Consider the following 20276-nt stretch of genomic DNA (forward strand, 5'->3'; position numbering starts at 1 on the left):
CCAGCATTGTCATTTCTGAGGTTGGCTTTAGCTATTGAATAAGATAATGGCATTCAGGGGCGCCTGGGTGGCTCAGTTGGTTAAGCGACTGCCTTTGGCTCAGGTCATGATCCTGGAGTCCCGGGATCGAGTCCTGCATCGGGCGCCCTGCTCGGCAGGGAGTCTGCTTCTCCCTCTGACCCTCCCCCCTCTCATGCTCTCTCTCTCTCAAATAAATAAATAAAATCTTTAAAAAAAAAAAAAGATAATGGCATTCAAACCAGTGCCCATTAGGATATGAGATGATGTTAATTACAATCTGCGTGTTTAGGTGGTGCCTCTCTTGGCAAGTACTAAGCGTGTTACAAATGTTATCTCATTTTCATCTTCATGACACCCTTGTGAAGCAAGCATTTTTTTATTGCATTACTACAGAGAGAGCAGCTGAGGCGTGAAGAGGTTAAATGCATTGCCCAGTCTGAGAGCAGATCTGAGATCACAGACCTCAAGCCTGGTTTGTTGTTGTCTAAAGAAAGTATCTGTAATGTATTAGTGTCTGGGTTTCACACCAAATGTAGGGAATGTCTCTGAAAATATTTACATTTAGGTCTGTATACTCATAGGCACTTTAAACTTTGCATTCCGTGTGGAACAATGACATGTGCCTTCTCCAACTAGCAAACAAACATAGGGGTCCAATGCTGGAGTCTGACATACCAAATGCCATCTGCCAGATAACTTATTTAATAAATCTTTATGTACCAGGCACTGTTCCAAGTGCTTTATAAATTTCTAAGTACCGTTACGTTCCTCATTGTACAGGGAAGAAAAGTGAGGAAGCTAGACAACTCACCCAAATGTCCCACAGCTGGTAAGTGGCAGAGCTGAGATTCAAATCCACTCAATCTGGTTCCTGAATTCATGCCTTTAAGGTGAACTTTCTGCAGCCATCAAGCTTTTAATAGTTATTTGTTTGAAAATGTACTATGTCTCTCCCTCATGCCAAAGTTGTTTTTTGTTTTGTTTTGTTTTGCTTTGCTTTGTTTTGTTTCCCGTCAGTGGTTATCCTCTTAATCCTAATTCTGGGCATAATCTTCTCATGTAGCCAATGATTCAGCCCCCACCCCAACTGTGCTTATATTCTAAATGGATGACTAGCTCATACTCTAGCAGAGTGAGTAGAAAAGAGGGCTTTGATCTGTATCAATCATCAATCCATTCCACTCAGAGTCTGTCAAGACACCTCCCACAAGTATAGAGGAAAGGAAGTCCTTTTTTTTGTTTGTGCTTTGGAAAACGAAGAAGAGTGAAATTCTCCCACCAGTTTGTCCCAGGATTGGGATGAGTTTTTACCATAAGCAAAACTATTTCTCACAGGTGACTTATGCAATATACCTTTTGTTTGGAGAGTGTTTTTCATTGTGTTCTATATATTCATTATCTCATCTGATCCTTACACAACAGCCCAGTGAGATAATCAGGGAAGCGATTTTTATAAGCGCCATTTTACGGATGAGAAACTGAGGTTCAGTGTCGTTAAATAAACTTGTCCACAGTCACCCAGCTAATAAGCTACAGGAGCAAAATATGTCCAGTGTCATATGTTAATAAGCCCTATAAATTATCTCATCTCATATGAAGCTTAATAGCTTCTGGTGATATCATTGCTAAAATTGGGCATTTAAGCCAATAAAAATCAGAACAATTCCTACTTAGGATTACAGACAGGACACTTGAGAACATTTAGTGATTTCCACATTCAGCTACCTTCTCCTGTTTGAGACAACATGAAATAGACTCTCCAGGGTCCTCAAAAGAAGGGTTCCGTGTGGCTACTCCTTACCAAACCTGGGACTTGTACTTGCTTACTCGATGAGACGCTGCCCATTGCCCGAATGAAGAGAACCTCTAGGTCTGAAGAAGAGCCATCTCCCTTATTTCAGGATGTGTTCTTTGTCCCCTGGTTATAGACACTGTGTGCTGGAGAATTCGTTCACTAAAGAAGGAATGAAAAGGCAATTCACTCAAATGAGTACTATATGGGCTGGGCTTGGACCCTGGAGGTCAAACTGTCAACTTCTACTTTCTCTATTAAATGTCTTCTACAGAAGATTGCTTATTTTTCTCTTCTAGTTTCTGGGACAATTGCAGTGAATTGCCACTTGTTATTTCAGATTTTTAAGACTTAGTTGGCCCATTTATTGTTATTATTATTTATTGATATTACTCCAAGGGGCGCCTGGGTGGCTCAGTTGTTAAGTGTCTGCCTTGGGCCAGGTCATGATCCCAGGGTCCTGGGTTTGAGCCCCGCATCGGGCTCCCTGCTCGGCGGGAAGCCTGCTTCTCCCTCTCCCACTCCCCCTGCTTGTGTTCTTTCTCTCACTGTTTCTCTCTCTGTCAAATAAATAAATGAATGAATCTTAAAAAAATATATATTACTCCAAATAGGTCATTGTTGCAAGCATTGGCTTCTCTCCTCCTCTGCATAAGATCTTTACCTCTGCCTGACTAGAATCAGTTGTCTGATGTGAGTTTCTTCAGTTGTCTTTCCTGCCACCTCAGGATTTTCTGGATTTTTCTCCCCAAGTCCCTCTCCTTGAGAACTTCACTCCATCAGTCACAAACATCTCCCCCGACATTCCCATGCCACTGTGTGCCTCAGTCTTTCTCTCTTCACTGGAACATTTCCCTTTATCCACCAAGAGGCTTAAACTTTTCAATTTCGCTGCACCTTCCCATTCTTCATGGCACACTCTTTGCTGGCTTCTAGGACATCAAAGCCTGACTTCTTTCTCTTTGCAGTGTGTTCCATTTACTCTCATTCCTCCCCCTACCCTAAAACATAGGTATTCTCCAAAATAGAGTCCTCAGTATTTTACCCTTTCTCTGGAATTTCTCATTTGGTGGTTTATCCATCACATTGTTACTACCCTTGTGTCTGATGGAATATTTCGTCAAGTTTCCTTTGAAACAACAGATCAATTTTATTTATAAATAAAAAATGCAATGCTCTAAATAAAAATTTTAGCAAACAGGAAACAGAAAAATATGAAAAGACTAATACACTATAACCAAGTGTATGAGGCTTACTCTAAGAATGGAAGGATATCTCAGTATTAGGGAATTTATTAATATAATTTACCATATTTATAGATTGAAGGAGACAAAACTCATATGATTATTCTACAGATGTTGAAATTTGATAAAATCTTAACATCCCTTCTAACAAGTCTCAATATTAGGAATGAATGGATAGTGTTTCCCTAACATGATAAAATAAATGTCTCTCATCTCAAATGTCAACTTTATCCTTAATGAGAAAACAGTAGAAGTATTCTCATTAGTCAAAAAGAGAACAATTATGCTTAAGAACACCAGTATTATTTAATATTATTCTAAAAGTACTTGCCAACACAATTAGATAAGAGAAAGAAATAAAATATAAAATAGCAAAGGGGAGGAGGTAAATTACAGTTACCTGAACATCTTAGAGAATCAACTGAAAAACTTTTAACAAACAATAAAGGACTTTGGTCTAGATGTATTAGACAATGTATGGGAATACAAGTATTCTCACTTCTTGCTGGTGAGAGTATAATTTGGTACTACTTATATGGAGAACAATTTGGAAAGAGCTATAAAAATTAAAATATGAATAAACTTTGGCCCAATAATTTCATTTCTAGGAATATATTCTTGTACTTGCACATGTACAAAATGATATAGGTTCAAGGTTTTGTTTTGTTTTGTTTTGTTTTGCAGCTTTATTTGTAATGCATGATGAGAAGCAAATACCCATGAATAGAAAACTAGTTGAATAAATTGTGGTGCATCCTACACAGTAGAATATTATGTAGCCATTAAAAAGAATGAGGTAACTTTATGTGTGTTGAGTATGGAACTACCTCCAAAATACATTAGTAAGTGATGGTAGGAAGGTGTGAAACCATGTGTATGGTAACTTACCATCTGCATGTAAAAAGAAAAGAAATGGGAAAGAGCGCACATGCTTGTGCTTATTTTTAAGTACCTAAGGAGCTTCCGAAAGTTATTGTCTCTAGGAGTGAAACTGGGAGACTAAGAGAAAGGAGTGAGAGGAAGATTTATTTTTTTGCTATATGATTTTTTGGTATTGATTGGTAGTAAAACAATAAAAAAGCATTAGTAAAATAAAAATGCTTTTAAGAAGACCTAAAAACAAAGAAACAAAAACAACAGTAACACAAAATCCACTGCCTCTTAGAAGAAATAGAAAAGAAATCCATATGGACTCTCTTCAGTGGCTATTGCTGTGTAACAAATCACCCCAAAGCTGCATGGTTTAAAACAACAAAAATGTAACATGTCTTACAATTCTGTGGGTTGACTGGGCTCCGCTGGGCAGTTCTTCTGTTCACAGGGTATAACTGAGATCACTCAGCAGGTGCCCTTGAATGCACAAGATGGTGCCTCAGCTCCAGGACCTTCCTGCGTTCCCTCTCAACATTCAGTAATCCTGGAGCTTCTTGACAGCATTGCAGCTGGCTTCCCAGATCACAAAGACAGAAACTGCCTGCCTTTGAAGGCTTAAGCTTGCAACTAGCGCAGTGTCACTTCCTCTGTGTTGTACTGCTGGTCAAAGCCAATTCTAGACCAGTTCAGATTCAAGGGGAGGGGAAATAGACTCCATCACTTAATTCAAGGAATGGCAAGGAATTTGTGGTTATCTTTAACCCCTGCAGACCTTCACATTTGCTCAGCGCAAATCACCACAGCTATCGCAACAGCTATTTGGAATTCTTTAAAGTGTTAAAAAATCTGGGTCAGATCATCTTATGTAACTCCTAATAGTTACTGTTTCTCCAAAAGAACAAAATAGCTCAATATCTGGCCTTAGGTTAATAGAACAGTAATTTTATAGACTCTTAAAATTCAAGAGCTGCTTTAAAAACGGTTTAAAATCCAGGTAGAATTTATATAGGTCTGTTTTATAGATGCAAAGATCAGGTGGCATATCTATAAAATCTAGAGAAAGTACGTAAGGTGAATTTTAATCAACCTTTCTTTTTCAAAAAGAAAAGCCAATATATTTCTGTAAAGAAGATGAGTGTTTCTGGAAGGCAAAAGCAACCATAAATCAGAGGTGTCAACAAGCTCTATTACTAACAGTAGAGAAGAACCTTGCCCAGGAACTCAGCAGTGCCCTTACTGGCCACCAGGAGTTCCACTGGCTTCTTGGGAAGGCTGATGAAAGAGACATGGGGCTCAAGATAAGGCTACCAGTCCACCAGAGTTCAGATATGCTGTTGGCTATAATCCAGCCTTCTCATGGGTCCTCAAATATGTCTTACTCCTTCTTACCTCTGAGTTTTTGCACCATTCCTCTTTACTCTCTCACCTTCCCATGCTTTCCCTTTTGGCTTAGCTAACTCCTCTTCATCCTTTAGCTGATGGGTTTGTATTTCTCATCCATAGTGAAATTTTCTTTGGGCCTACCCACTTCCCAAAATTAGATCAGATGTTCTTGGGGTAATTCCTACTTCTGTTGTATAAATAATTTTGCAGAGCTGCCTCACTCCTTCTCTGGGATCTTAACCCAATATTCAGGGGTGAACCCCCCCCAACAACCATGTCTGTACAGAAAGAACAGCTTCCCTGGCTCTGATCAATTAGTCCAGGGGCAGATGCTACACTCAAGATGGACAAAAGACATTCCCTTTTGAACTGAAAGATTTGGGGTTTTGATAACTAAGTCACATTAATGAAGCACATCAGAAGGAAAAATCCATAAACTCCTACCAAAGAGGTAGAGCTAATTTGATTCTTGCTTAATTATCTCCTCCTTGGATCCTGTTAGGCACCTCTGTGACCTTCCCATGTATCCCTTTCTTTGATGAAGCTATCCAGAGTTGTCTGTAACTCCCAACCAAAGACTTAACATAATTTATACCAGCTGCAATGAACTTATGTATGCATCTATAATGAGTGGTTTAAGTCTATGTTTGTGTCCGTTTCAGTGCTAGAATGAACGCTCTGTGAAGACAGGATAGATGTCTGCCTTGTTTGGTGTTATACCTTGAACACCGAGCAGAGTGCTTGGCACATGGAAAGTGCTCCATGAATATATATTGAATGGAAATAAATGGTAATATAAAACTGATGAAGCTCTTTGGGAAGAGACTTCACTATGTTTGAGCAGGAGGCTTAGGGGACCATTGTGGGTTTAGAGTCCATGTGGGTGAGAAATGCTTTGAATGGTAGCTCTTGATTGAATTACTCTGTTAGTCACATAGCTCAACCTTTGGAAGACATCCTATATTATCTGATGGCAGAAAGAGTAAAGCACAGAGACCCTGTTTACCTTTGGATGCCAAGATGAGCTGATGGAGCTTTCTTACTATAGATGGAAAAAAAATCTTCCTAATTTAGGCAGTGCAGGGGAAGGGAATGGTAGCTCTGTGAAGCAGTGGACCCTGTGGGGCTGTGCAGCCCATCACAGACAGACTGGTGAGAGGGCAGCTTGGCAGCAGGAACAAGGCTGGCAGAGTCTCTGGTGGTCAGTGTGTGAGCACAGAGCAGCCGTGACAGCCGTTTGCAGCAGGGAGAGCCGCTGGAGCTGGATGGAAACGCGGGGCCAGAGGCGATCTCATTTCCTGTCTACAACACTTCCCAGGAAACAGGGCTGGCAGAGCTGAAATTTCAGTATCCATAGTGGTTCTAAAACCACACAGAGTTCTAGGGTTGCCCCCTACTCCCCAAGCTCTTAGCACTTCCAGGCTGGTGTCACAAGGGTAACACCAGCTTAGCTGCATGCTGGGGTATTCTAGTAAGAATTCCTGCAGAACACAGGTTTTTAATTCATCACAGAGGTGTGTCTCTTTGTAATTTTTTTTTTTTAGAACATGAACCTGCTAGATAACTTGGTCTGATGTGTGAAAATTGAGTTCAAAAAATGGGAGCTTTTTACTTCTGCACTTAAGCTACCTACTTTCTAATTGCCCTAAAAGATGAAACAACTTTGCATTAGAATATGTCTTTTTTTTTTTTTTAAGATTTTATTTATTTATTTGACAGAGAGAGAGACACAGTGAGAGAGGGAACACAAGCAGGGGGAGTGGGAGAGGGAGAAGCAGGCTTCCCGCCGAGTGGAGAGCCCGATGCGGGTCTCGATTCCAGGATCCTGGGATCATGACCTGAGCCGAAGGCAGACGCTTAATGACTGAGCCACCCAGGTGCCCCAGAATATGTCTTGATAACAGCCCAATTCTTGATGCAAAACCGTCCCTGAACTTTGGAATGACATCCAACCGAGAGTCAAAGACGAAAGCCTGATTCCCTCTCCACCCGCCCCCCCCCCCAAGTAGTCACAATACAGGAATCTTCAAGCCTCATGACTCACTCCATTCTTCTTGGGGAAGGTTCCAGCTCTACCAGTTCGAGCTTGTCCAATCCTGTCGGAACTGCTTTGCCAATGTACAGGTGTCTCTATAGGGGTGAAACATTTTGTTCAGTTGCTCTGAGACCACAAAATCTGTTTTAATAGCAATTTTATCCAAAACTTTTTTTTTTCAGTATTGGTGAGGGCCTATAGCTTTAAAATTTGTGGCTAACAATTCTTAAAAAGCTTTACTGTAGTTAGCTAAGGAGGAATTATACAGCACAGTGGTTAAGCCCCTATAGTCTATAGCTAGACAGCCATGGCTCAAATCTCCCTTCACCTGTTCATTAGGGTGTGATTAGTTCTTAATTCTCTCTAAGCCTCGTTTCCCTCTTCTGTGAAGTGAAGATAATAATAGGACATCCCTCAGCAAATGAATGTGAGAACCAGCTAGCACATAGTAAGCACTCAGTAAATGTTATTATTAAAACTATCTTTAACCCTGGAATATAAAATAAAGTTATTTTATAGATTCAGATTTCTTCATATGGCACGTTTTAAAAATTGCCACAAATCCTTTTGACACTGTTCCCCTTGAAGTGGCACCCATGTCCCTTCCATTTGAATCTGATCAGGCTTGTGACTGCTTTGACCATTAAAACATGTTGGAAATGACGCTGTGTGGCTTCCAAAGCTAAGTCATGAAAGAACATGCAGCTTCTGCCTCATTTGCTGGAACATTGAGCTGCCATGTACCAAGTGTGACTACCCTAAGGCTTCCATGCTGGAGAGGTGACTTGTATCGCTCTGGCTGACAGTCACATCAGAGCCCAGCCATCCCTGCCTTGGGGCCAGGCATTTTGGAAGTGGATTTTCCTGTCCCAACTGTTCCAGCCCTCAACTGCCTGAGTCACCCCCCAGCGTTGGAGTCCTCCCAGCTGAGTCTCCCCATTTCGTGGTATACAGATAAGTCATTACCACTGTCCCTGTCCAAATTCCTGAGTCCATGAATCATGAGCACAATAGAATGGCTATCATTTTATGCCACCACATTTGGGGTGGTTTGTTACATAGCAAGAGTTATATGGCACATTTAGAAAATGATGGATTTAGGGGTAGTCATGGGGGAAAGGGAAAATTTACCCCATGGGAAGATCAAAATCATTAGATCTAATCTTGATCTGTGTGCATACTTTCCAAATATCTGTGAATTTTTAATGATGGCAAAGTTTACTCTCTTCTTTCTAAACTAGGATGCCTGTGTTAATCCGAAGGGCTGGCAGCAAACAGAATGCCATATAAACTCCACAGACTGTGAGGCCCGGAGGGGAAGTACACTAGCCCATGTAGCAGAGACTTCACTTACTTCTGTTCTTGAGAGAGCCGAGGGGAAATGAAAGCTGAAAAGAAAAGCCCTTGGTTTAAACAGACGCGATTGCATTCCAACCTATCAGATCAATAATGCAGAGATTCCTCAAATCAATATGCTGAGGCAGTTTTATCAAATGCACTTGCCTATTGATTAATATTCTGACTTTTAAATGTAAATATCCATACCTCTCTGTTGTGATCAGAATTACAGAATATTAAAGCCAGCAAGATACACAATACCCATTTAGATTATCACCCTAATTTTATAAACAAGGAAACTGAGGCTCAGGGAAGCAAGAAAACTCAGTAAGATAAAAGAAGTGCTTTTTACCCATCACTGAAGAATACTCCAATGTCCAGGCCTTTCTTCTGATGCAGAAAAATGTAAGAATGGCAAGTATATCCCCTAGGGGTGTACCCCATTAAATCAGATCACAAAAGAAAGCTGTATTTTTAGTCTTTTTTTTTTTTTGTCTCCTTACAGAAACACCTTCCTGCACCTAAGACATACCATTATATCTTGGTTCTTATTATTGGTGGGTATTAGAAATGGCCATCTGACACTGCCCTATGGTGTTTGACATCCTTTATACTAAAACATCCAAATAACTTAGAGCTAGGTTCTTGAGCAGAATTTTGTATCCCCTAATGAACTTTCTTTAATTAGGTTACAAAAGCTAGGGAATTCATCTTGTTTCCCTTGGCATGCTGCTGTGGTAATGCAGGTGGTAACTGCATTTGAATTCTGGTTTCCCCACTGACAGACTGTGTGAGCAAGGCAATGTCTTTTTTTTTTTAATATTTTATTTATTTGAGAGAGAGGGGGGGAGGGGGAGGGGCAGAGGGAGAGGGAGAAGCAGGCTCACTGCTGAGCTCAGGGCTTGGGGCTCAGGGCTCGGGTTCGATGATGCGGGGCTCTATGTGGGGGCTCCATGCGGGGGCTCGATGCCAGGACCCTGAGATCATGACCTGAGCCGAAGTCTGGACACTCAGTGGACTGAGCCACCCAGGCGCCCCCGAGCAAGGCAATGTCTTAAGCTTCCATTTCTGCTTCTTAACTGAAGCTCATCATCTTGCTATCTCCATCAGCATTGTTGTGAAGATTAAGTCAGGTACTATGATGATGACAACTTTCATGGGGAAAAAATGCTTTCTTTCTCTTTTACTTTTTTTCAAGTATTAGGATCTTTTTAGCCTTAGATGTCTAATAAAGTACAAATAGCCCGGTACTGTTCTTTACCCCCGGGCCAAAGAAATGTTGTCAGATCTGAAATGAAATGCCTTGTTGCATGTTCATTTGTTCTTAATCATAGTCCCAAAGATGTTATTTTAAGAATTTTTACTAATACTTTAGAAACCATGGATTGGCTTCCATGTTACCTTTGGCCAGAAGATTTCAGGTTAAGGCAAGAAAAAAATAAACAAACAAACAAAAAACAATTTGATTACACTATGGTTTTAAAAGATGCACATTATTCCGCCCCCCCAACAAAAAAATGTCAAGTTGTCCAGAAATGAGAGCAGAAAGGCTTGCTTACGGAGGCACAAGTTTTACTTGTTCTCTTAAAAACTTCTTTTGGCACCAAAATCGTTCCAAACTCTGCTCCCCACATCTTAGCCAATCAGAGAGGCCTCTTTCAGCTCATGAAACATATGGTTTTAATTTACAAGGGATCATCTATATTTCTTGCCCAGGCCCTCACAGAAGGACTACATTTTAAATCCAATACAAATGCCTATATGTTTTACAAAAGTTTTCCCAGAGTGTACACCATTTCCAATTGCCTAACGACAACAGACTAATTAAAGCAGAGTCATGAGATGGCTCTTTGCATCTGGTCTTTGGAGAAACTGAGACTTAAGTAATGTATTTAGCAAAGTCTTCTTTTATAGTTTAATCTTTGACTTACAGGACAAATTTGGGTAACTATTATCCTACCTTGTTGATGATAATTCAGGGATGGTGATTTCTCTTTCCTTCTATACTTCTATTTTTTAAATGTGTTTTGTGAGATTTGTGTACAAATAATCCACAATTCATATTTAGACCTACCGAATATACCCATCCATATTAAATTTTGGAGTCTTACCATGTTCAAAATGTACATTCTAGCAAATTATAGCTGACTCTCAAAAGACAAGTCAGTTTAGGATCTTACTATGAGTCAGCAATAAGTGCCCTGTAAGATAAAAGTCAAGATAATCAAACTTATTGTCTCTTTTGATAAGTTGTTTTAGGAAAAGCAATATAAATTTTTTAAAAAGATGGACCTTTCAAAGAGAGTTTCTAAATTGAGGCTCTGTGTATAAATGAATCCAAAAACTATCCCACAAATGTCAAGTACAGATTTGTGTAAGAATGAAGGAAAAAAGGAACAAAGAAAAGACACTTAGTTTTAGAATTGTTGCAAAAGAATACAGATGTTTGGGAAGACAAGTATTAGCTTATGCAGAAATTCCTGGTTTGGAAATTCAAGAAGGAATAAGGTAGAGATCTAGTGTGAAAGCTCAGGCAGCATCTCTAACCTCCAGTGTCTCTGCAAAGGCAGTATGATAGACTCCTAGGTGATGCCTCCCAGGTAGGAGGGAATAGCATAGTCTGAGTTTTCTCTAACACTATCATCTCCCTAATCAATCAATATCACTTAACTAGGAATTCAAAGAAAAGAGTGAACTCCTGACAGGTGAGATACAGAGGTGAGAGTCCAATCTTAGAGTTTCAAACTATATTATGTCTTACAGTTTCAAACTATATTAGGTCCAACCCAGCATTTCTCAAACTGCATTCCACAGAGCACGAATGTCAAGCAAAATATTTACATTCTGGGTCCCAGCAGTGATATCCCTATTATCCTGGCATAGAAAACTATGTTAAATACTGAGGAATTACCGTGATCTGCACATCTCAGAAACCACATTTTCTTCTATAATTTTTAGGAGTAGACGTATTCATATTCTGTTACTCAATGGAAGCCCATAGACTTTGGTCAGACACAAGGCCTACTCTGGTACTTACTGGCTATAGACCCTTGGACATGTTGCTTAACTACTTTGAGCATTAGACTCTTCATCTATTAAAAGAAGATAATAATTAGTACCTTACTTCAAAGAGTGGTAAAATTTAAGTGACAAAATGTAGTGTACATTAAGAAAAACAATGCCAGATACATATGATTGATGCTCAAAAATATAGCCTTACCCCGTGTTATATCTGTTATTCAACAAAGATACTTCAAGCCTGCCACCCACAAGCCAGCAACAAAACAACTCACCTAAAAGTTCAAGGTCCGCCAGGTTGCATGTGGAGTATTCATCTAACTGCTTGTGTGTCCATGTGCACTCAAGTGTATGTAATTGGAACTGGATCTCTAGCCCTGGTAATTATCCACATTCAGCCTGACATAAGCAGTCTGAAGAAACTTCAGAAGATTTGGGAAAGGCCTGATAAAACAAGATCTTTGATATAAGAAGACTTGACAGAGTCTGAAGCTTGAAGAACCAGTATCGAGGAGGAACTGGGTTATGTTTATAGTTCTTGCCTAATTGAAATATTTTTATTACAAAGTTCATAATAGTTCATACTTATTTAGTCATTTTTTATATGTGGATCTCAAACCTTTCCACATCCTGAGAAAATAATATATTTTAGATTAAAGTAAAAATAGGCTGCTCATATTTCTCTTCTAACATTTTGTTATCCATAGCCTGCATTACCTCCCCAAAAGACTTTCCATAACACTAATTGTCATTAGTTCCAACTCTGAACTGTTCTTGATTTTAATAGCTTCCTCTATAACACAAAGGTTTAATAGATGAAATACTGGATTGGTGTAAAATAAATAGAAAATCTAGGGTTTTTTAACTTTGGAAGACAACTCTCAGGAAAAGATTTCTTTTTTGGTTTTATAAGGTCTTTTTTTTTTTTTTACACAATCTGCTGAGAGAGAACTGCAAAAAACTGACTTTTTAAAAAAAATTAAAAGAATGATAACTACTGAGAAGAACATAGAAAGGGCTAAAATAAGCATCTAATGAAATTCAAACCAAACAAGGCCAGTTACTTGAAGTTCGTCCCTTAACATTTCTGGGTCTAGTATTTTTCATTATAAACAGGAGAAAATCAGCTAGTTCCTAGGTGATATCTTTAGTTTCTTCCAGTTCCATGATCTGGCAAAAAATACTTTTTTTCTTCTCTCTCTCTCTCTCTCTTTCTTTTTTTTTTTTTTTTAAAGATTTTATTTATTTATTTCACAGAGAGATAGCGAGAGCAGGAACACAAGCAGGGGGAGTGGGAGAGGGAGAAGCAGGCTTCCCGCTGAGCGGGGAACCCGATGTGGGTCTCGATCCCAGGACCCTGGGATCATGACCTGAGCCGAAGGCAGACGCTTAACGACTGAGCCACCCAGGCTCAGGCTTTCTTTTTTAATTCTAATAGCATTTCTGAGCCTCCTCCCTAGTAAACTTCACTGTCCAGTGGAAGGTAAAATAAGCTCAAGAATTTCAATGGAACAACTTTTGAAGCAGGAGAGTGTCACCTACTCTGAGGAACAGAACTGAACACTGCCTTATTCCCTGTGCCCCATCCTGTGGGGGAGAAGAGGGTTTGGAGCAGTGGTGTTGGTGGATGCTTAATGCATGTGATGCTTCTTGGTAACTAACACGTTAGAATAAATTCACTTTTCACCCAGCCAAGTCACCAAGAATGACCTTGAGGGAATGGAACACAAGATAGGTAGGTCTTTACAAGACAGGAATGGTAGAAGGAAGATGTTGGTAAAGTTTCTTGGTAAAGTTTCTAAGTGTGGTATGCTATCAGCAGAAGAATGAACATCAGGACAGAAGGCTAGAGAAAAAGTGTCCCTGGAAAACTGGTAGGCCAAGATGCTGAAAGGTAAAATGAACAATTATGGACTATGAGTGCTCAAAGGACCTCAGAGAGCACCTTCTTTTCAATAACAAAATTTTTCATGAATTATTGTCAATACACACACACACACTCACATATGATACCTGTTGTACATTTAGTACCTGTTGCATTTTCTTTTAAAAAAATATTAGGAACCCAGAAGTACTTTAAAACAAATATATATTTTATGAATTTACTACATCCATGACTGTTTGAAAAACAATAATATATGTATCTGAGACAAACAGATGTCATTTTGGTTTAACTGGTAAAGATACGACTACACATTCTTGAGAGACACCAACATGCTTGGTGATGAAATTCACAGTGCCCTGTTAGTATGTAGTACAAGTACCACCCATCTCAAGTGGTGACCTTTAGGTCTAGACTAATGTTCAAGGTTCCCACGTGACAGCGTGCCCTAGGTTCCATCTTTCACAGCCATTCTGAACCCCCACCCTGTGTATGTGGGAGAAAGTGACCCTTCAAAAGCTCCCTATTGTCTGTATACTGTTCAGCCCAAACTTTTTAGTATGGACTGTAACTTTCTCCTGCCTTCCTTATGATATCTCAGCCACAGTCACTCCTCACCCCCACTCCCTTCAGCAATTTAAGTACTTCAGAGCTTCTGTCTTTTGCACGTTCCACCCACCTCTCTATCAGAACACTTCTCACCCATATCCACTGGCTGGCTGCCTCGCTGAGCTCATTCAGCTTTGAGATGGACAACAGGCTAACTGATCTATCTTTCTATGCCCCACTGCACTTTGCCCTCCTGTAAGGCTGAGCCATGTCTTACACATCTTTGTATTCTACTACCTAATATCGCTTATAGCATAAGAGGTGCTTCCTAAGTGTGTATTAAACAAATGAACAGATAAACAAAAGATAGAAAATAACTGTAGAAAAGTATCCCGAGAGTCTAATCAGAGGCCAACAAATCCTAGGTGGAATTAATAATACAATGGCACTTTATTGATAAAACTGAGTCGCCTCGTTAAAGCATCATTAAAAAAAAAAAAACCGTAGGCAGAAAACAAGAAGAATGTAAGCAGGTTGAGATGGATTGTGTTGTTTAGAATTAGGAAGGGAATGTGCAGTTAGCTCTTTTGCTTTCAGACTTCTCTGTATTGTTTGTTAAACTGGCATCCCCAGCTCCGCATACCGGTGGAAGACCACCACGCAGCAGCCCAGCCTGTGACTCCTAACTGGCCCAGGTCTGACACTCCCAGGAGTGGCCCTTGCGCCATGGGCGTCCCCGGGTTTTGGAAGGCTCTTAATAGCTCCCCAACAGCCCAGGCTGTTCGCCAGCGATGCTTCTGCTCCGGTCCGAGGCACTTCTGCGGTCCTGGGCAGCGAGGACGCTGCCGAAGAAATGTCGTCGGGTTCTCAAGATTTTCTCTCTAAATGTCTAATAGACATCCTCCCTTTGCTTCTGTTTCTGACTTGATTAAAGAGGAGAAAAAGGACTACTAGAAGGATAATAGTAGCGGACGGCGCATCTGGTCTTACTTTTTTCAATTCCGTCAAAGTTTGTGTTTGTGTTTTGTTGTTGTTCTTCATTTGACAGCGATCCCATGAACTCCTCCTTGGGGAAATGGCGCGTCCAAAGCCCGCCAAGCCCAGGCTGAGAGCTCTAGGACTTATTAGAGTAATATTTTAAACAAAATCTCGACAGACAGAAACTCAAAGGAAGCCGTGCGCTCCTTAAGTCAAAGGCATCTGTTCTGATCGCTGCGCTCGGTTTGTTGTTTGTAACCATCGTTAAGAGCAGGATTTTTAAACATGAAAATGGATAAAAGAAAAGAAAAGCTAAGTCCCGGGGTCCGCCGACTCCTATTCATTATCTCCAACAGCATATGGGACCATTCTCCCACTAGTCCTCGCCCTTTCTTCCGCAAAAGGAAAGGCAACCAAGCCTGTCCCGCTTCATAGCAAACCCACTCTTTGTGCCTGAGCGGTGCCGCGGCCACCACTACTACCTCCTCCTCCTCCCGCCCCCTTCTCCTCCCGCCCGCCGCCGACTTTCGCTCAAGGAGGCAGGCAGCGGGCGCCCTTTGCGCCGGGAAGCCAGTGCCGCGATTGGGCGACGGTCCCTGAACCTCCAGTTCCGCGTCGGTTTCAAGGCTCCTCCCTCCTGGTGAAAGACAGACTGCGGGGCGCCTGGAAACCGGTCCGAGGGCGCGCGCGAGAGAGGAGAGCGAGGGAGTTGAGGGATTGACACAAATGGTCAGGCGGCGGCGGCGGAGAAGGAGGCGGAGGCGCAGGGGGGAGTCGAGGCCGCTGGGCTGCGGAGAGTTGCACGCTCTACGGCGCCGCGGCCACTAGCGCTGCGCCGCCAGCCGGGAACCAGCGAGAGAAGGGCCAGGAAGGCGGGACGCGACCCCGGCGCGCCGGAGCCACCCGGGCTCTCCCCGCCGCCCACGCTTCATGAATCGCAAGTTTCCGCGGCGGCGGCGGCTGCGGGACGCGGAGCGGGAGCCGGGGGAGCGGGCTGAGCGCGGCTTGGGCTCGACGGAGGGCACCGGCGCGGAGGAGATCTCCCCGGCCGCAGGGGGAGCCGCCGCCGGCTGCGCCACTGCCAGCCGCAGCCGGGCGGCGCCAAGAAAGGAGCCGAGAAAGTATGGCTGAGGAGGAGGCGCCTAAGAAGTCCCGGGCCGCCGGCGGCCGCGCGAGCTGGGAACTTTATGCCGGGGCGCTCCGGGCTGGACGGGTGGCGGAGGGGAGCGGGGACGCGGGCAGCCGCCGCCGCCGCCGCCGCCCCCCAGCTGATTCTGGACGTTTGGCGCGCCGGCTCCTGCTACTGCTTTGGCTCCTGGAGGCGCCGCTGCTGCTGGGGGTCCGGGGGCAGGCGGTGGGCCAGGGGCCCGGTCCGGGGCAGCAGCCCCCGCCGCCGCCGCCTCAGCAGCAGCAGAGCGGGCAACAGTACAACGGCGAGAGGGGCATCTCCATCCCGGACCACGGCTACTGCCAGCCCATCTCCATACCACTGTGCACGGACATTGCCTACAACCAGACCATCATGCCCAACCTTTTGGGCCACACGAACCAAGAGGATGCGGGCCTCGAGGTGCACCAGTTCTACCCCTTGGTGAAGGTGCAGTGCTCGGCGGAACTCAAATTCTTCCTGTGCTCCATGTACGCGCCCGTGTGCACCGTGCTGGAGCAGGCTCTGCCGCCCTGCCGCTCCCTGTGTGAGCGCGCGCGCCAGGGCTGCGAGGCGCTCATGAACAAGTTCGGCTTCCAGTGGCCTGACACGCTCAAGTGCGAGAAGTTCCCGGTGCACGGCGCCGGCGAGCTGTGCGTGGGCCAGAACACGTCGGACAAGGGCACCCCGACGCCCTCGTTGCTGCCGGAGTTCTGGACCAGCAACCCTCAGCACGGCGGCGGGGGGCACCGTGGCGGAGGCTTTCCGGGGGGCGCCGGCGCGTCGGAGCGAGGCAAGTTCTCGTGCCCGCGCGCCCTCAAGGTGCCCTCCTACCTCAACTACCACTTCCTGGGCGAGAAAGACTGCGGTGCGCCCTGTGAGCCGACGAAGGTGTACGGGCTCATGTACTTTGGGCCCGAAGAGCTGCGCTTCTCGCGCACCTGGATCGGCATCTGGTCAGTGCTGTGCTGCGCCTCCACGCTCTTCACGGTGCTCACGTACCTGGTGGACATGCGGCGCTTCAGCTATCCGGAACGGCCCATCATCTTCCTGTCGGGCTGCTACACGGCAGTGGCCGTGGCCTACATCGCCGGCTTCCTGCTGGAGGACCGAGTGGTGTGTAACGACAAGTTCTCCGAGGATGGGGCGCGCACAGTGGCGCAGGGCACCAAGAAGGAGGGCTGTACCATCCTTTTCATGATGCTCTACTTCTTTAGCATGGCCAGCTCCATCTGGTGGGTAATTCTGTCGCTCACCTGGTTCCTGGCAGCGGGCATGAAGTGGGGTCACGAAGCCATCGAGGCTAACTCGCAGTATTTTCACCTGGCCGCGTGGGCCGTGCCGGCCATCAAGACCATCACCATCCTGGCGCTGGGCCAGGTGGATGGCGACGTGCTGAGCGGGGTGTGCTTTGTGGGGCTCAACAATGTGGACGCGCTGCGCGGCTTCGTGCTGGCGCCACTCTTCGTGTACCTGTTCATCGGCACGTCTTTCCTGCTGGCCGGCTTCGTGTCCCTCTTCCGCATTCGCACCATCATGAAGCACGACGGCACCAAGACCGAGAAGCTGGAGAAGCTCATGGTGCGCATCGGCGTCTTCAGCGTGCTTTACACGGTGCCAGCCACTATCGTCATCGCCTGCTACTTCTACGAGCAGGCCTTCCGGGACCAGTGGGAGCGCAGCTGGGTGGCCCAGAGCTGCAAGAGCTATGCCATCCCCTGCCCCCACCTCCAGGCGGGTGGAGGCGCCCCGCCGCACCCGCCCATGAGCCCAGACTTCACAGTCTTCATGATCAAGTACCTTATGACGCTGATCGTGGGCATCACGTCAGGCTTCTGGATCTGGTCCGGCAAGACCCTCAACTCCTGGAGGAAGTTCTATACCAGGCTCACCAACAGCAAACAGGGAGAGACCACCGTCTGAGACCCGGGGGCTCAGCCCATTCCCAGCCGTCGGCTTCGTCCCAGCCATCCCCATAAAGCCGGCCCGGTGGAAGCCTTGCCAAACCTGGCTACTTGAGGCTTCCTCACTAGCCGTTCACTTTTCGCAGGCTCCTTTTTAACAGCACAGCTCCTGCAAAAGCTTCCGTCCCTGGGGGCAAACGGACTGGAGGGCCCGACTACAGCAGGGGGGATAGACAGACCTCTCGTTCTCACACTCTGGTACCAGGACTGTACGCTTTTATGATTGTAAATAGCCTGTGTAAGATTTTTGTAAGTATATTTGTATTTAAATGACCGATCACGCGTTTTTCTTTTTCTTTCTCCCCCCCCTCCCCTTTCTTTTGGTTTTGTTTAAATTTTAATTATTTACGGCCGTTTAACCATTTGAGGCTTTTCCTTCTTTCCCTTTTCAAAGTACTGCAGAGGTAAAACGGGAGCTCGCGGTGCTCTCGCTTGTTCTGGCGCGCCCCTCCCTGCGGCGGTCCGGGTGCGCCTGGGGCTGAGCGGCCCGGGTCACTGGCCGCCTCCTCTTTCTACTCCCCCCTTTCCCTTCAGTGCTTGGGGTCAGGTCTCTTTAGATACAGAACTCCACGGAGCTTCCAAATCGGGGGCGGGGGCCTCTGCCCATCCCAGGTGTTTCCTTGTGGGGGAGGGGGGCAGATTGTGAAGGCCTTGTCCCTTTGACTATCCGAAACTGAATTTTTCACCGTCCAGAGCCCCATAGCTTCGAGGAGGCCCCCCTGGATATGGGCTGTGGCAGTCCCAGCCTCCCTCCACACTGGCCTCCCAATGCCCAGGCACTCCCTCCTTCCACCTAAGTTGGTTAAAGGGTGAGTGGGATAACCAGTGCCAAACTTGTTCATGTCTAATTTTTGGTGGATGAGCTCATTTCATTCTCTGGTGTCTAAACCCTGGTATGGGTTTGGCCCGCGTCATGGAAAGATGTGGTTGCTGAGATTTGGGAAGAGGCAGGAAGCTTTGTGTGGGTTGGGAGAGACTGAAGATGGGGTTTGTAAAATGTTAATTCTAATTGCATACTGATGCCTGGAAAACTGCCTCTAGGACTGAGAGCCCGCATTTAGATTTTACCTTTCTATAAAATGGAAACATTAGGTCACCTGGAAAGCTTTGTTAAGGAGTTGATCTCTGCTTTCCTTACCAGGACAGCAGGACCTACGCTGAATAGGAAAACTTGAAGGAGATTTCGGTGTAATGGACTTCCTCCAAATGAAGTGCTCCTTTCTTCTTTTTAACCAAATAATAATTAGACATATATCAGAAACTTTACAATGTAAAAGTTGTACACTTTCAACATGTTATGATGATGATTATTCAACACATTTTGAGGGAGGAACAATCCACATCACTAAAAATAACCTTGTAAGATGCCAGGAGGTAAAGAAGGTGGAATAATTGATGGGGTTAGCTCCTGAAACAAACAAAATATGGGCATGCATGGTAAAGGGAAAGTGTGTGCAGTTCTCCCGCATTGAATCCTGTGTGCTCCTTTTTGGATTTACAGAAATGTGTCAAATGTAAATCTTTCAAAGCCATTTAAAAATATTCACTTTAGTTCTCTGAAAGAGAGGAGGAAAGCAGTCCTTCTGGTTGTATTGTTTTAAATTTTAAGAGTTTATCAAAATGCCAGTACTTAGGACCTAAATTTATCTATGTCTGTCATACCCTAAAATGACAATGGTCTTTGGATTTGGTATGCATTTATTCTGTTCACTATCACAAAATCATCTATATTTATAGAGGAATAGAAGTTTATATATATATATATAAAATACCATATTTTTAATTTCACAAATAAACAAATCAAAGTTTTGTACAAAATTATATGTTTTTTGTGCCTGAAAAATAGAGCTGGAGCTGTCTGAACTATCTTTGCATTTTATAGTGTCTCATAGCCAACCCCAAAGTATATAAATTCAGGAATTCAATGAAAAAGTCTGTCCTTACACATTCACACTAGCCCTTAAAGAAGTGTCCTACTTGCGGTGTTGCGACTGACATTGCCAAGTTCCTAGACGACATCTGCTTTCATGACAGTAACGATATAAAATAGAA

The 20276-nt window shown here is 44.1% G+C and overlaps 1 protein-coding gene across 1 annotated transcript; it reads left to right on the plus strand.

The window, feature by feature from the left end:
• The first annotated feature begins 15702 nt into the window (after nt 1-15702).
• Nucleotides 15703-20042, plus strand: FZD1 (frizzled class receptor 1). Its single transcript, XM_021689613.1, has one exon. The coding sequence runs from the start codon at nt 16237-16239 to the stop codon at nt 18181-18183; it is 1947 nt and encodes a 648-aa protein (XP_021545288.1). The 5' UTR covers nt 15703-16236; the 3' UTR covers nt 18184-20042.
• The last annotated feature ends 234 nt before the right edge of the window (nt 20043-20276 follow it).

Source organism: Neomonachus schauinslandi, chromosome 12 (assembly GCF_002201575.2).
Source record: "Neomonachus schauinslandi chromosome 12, ASM220157v2, whole genome shotgun sequence".
In the NCBI taxonomy this organism is placed as follows: Eukaryota; Metazoa; Chordata; class Mammalia; order Carnivora; family Phocidae; genus Neomonachus; species Neomonachus schauinslandi.

Excerpts from the sequence above, each read along its gene's own strand:
- FZD1 (XM_021689613.1), top strand. The coding sequence starts at position 16,237 with ATGGCTGAGGAGGAGGCGCCTAAGAAGTCCCGGGCCGCCGGCGGCCGC.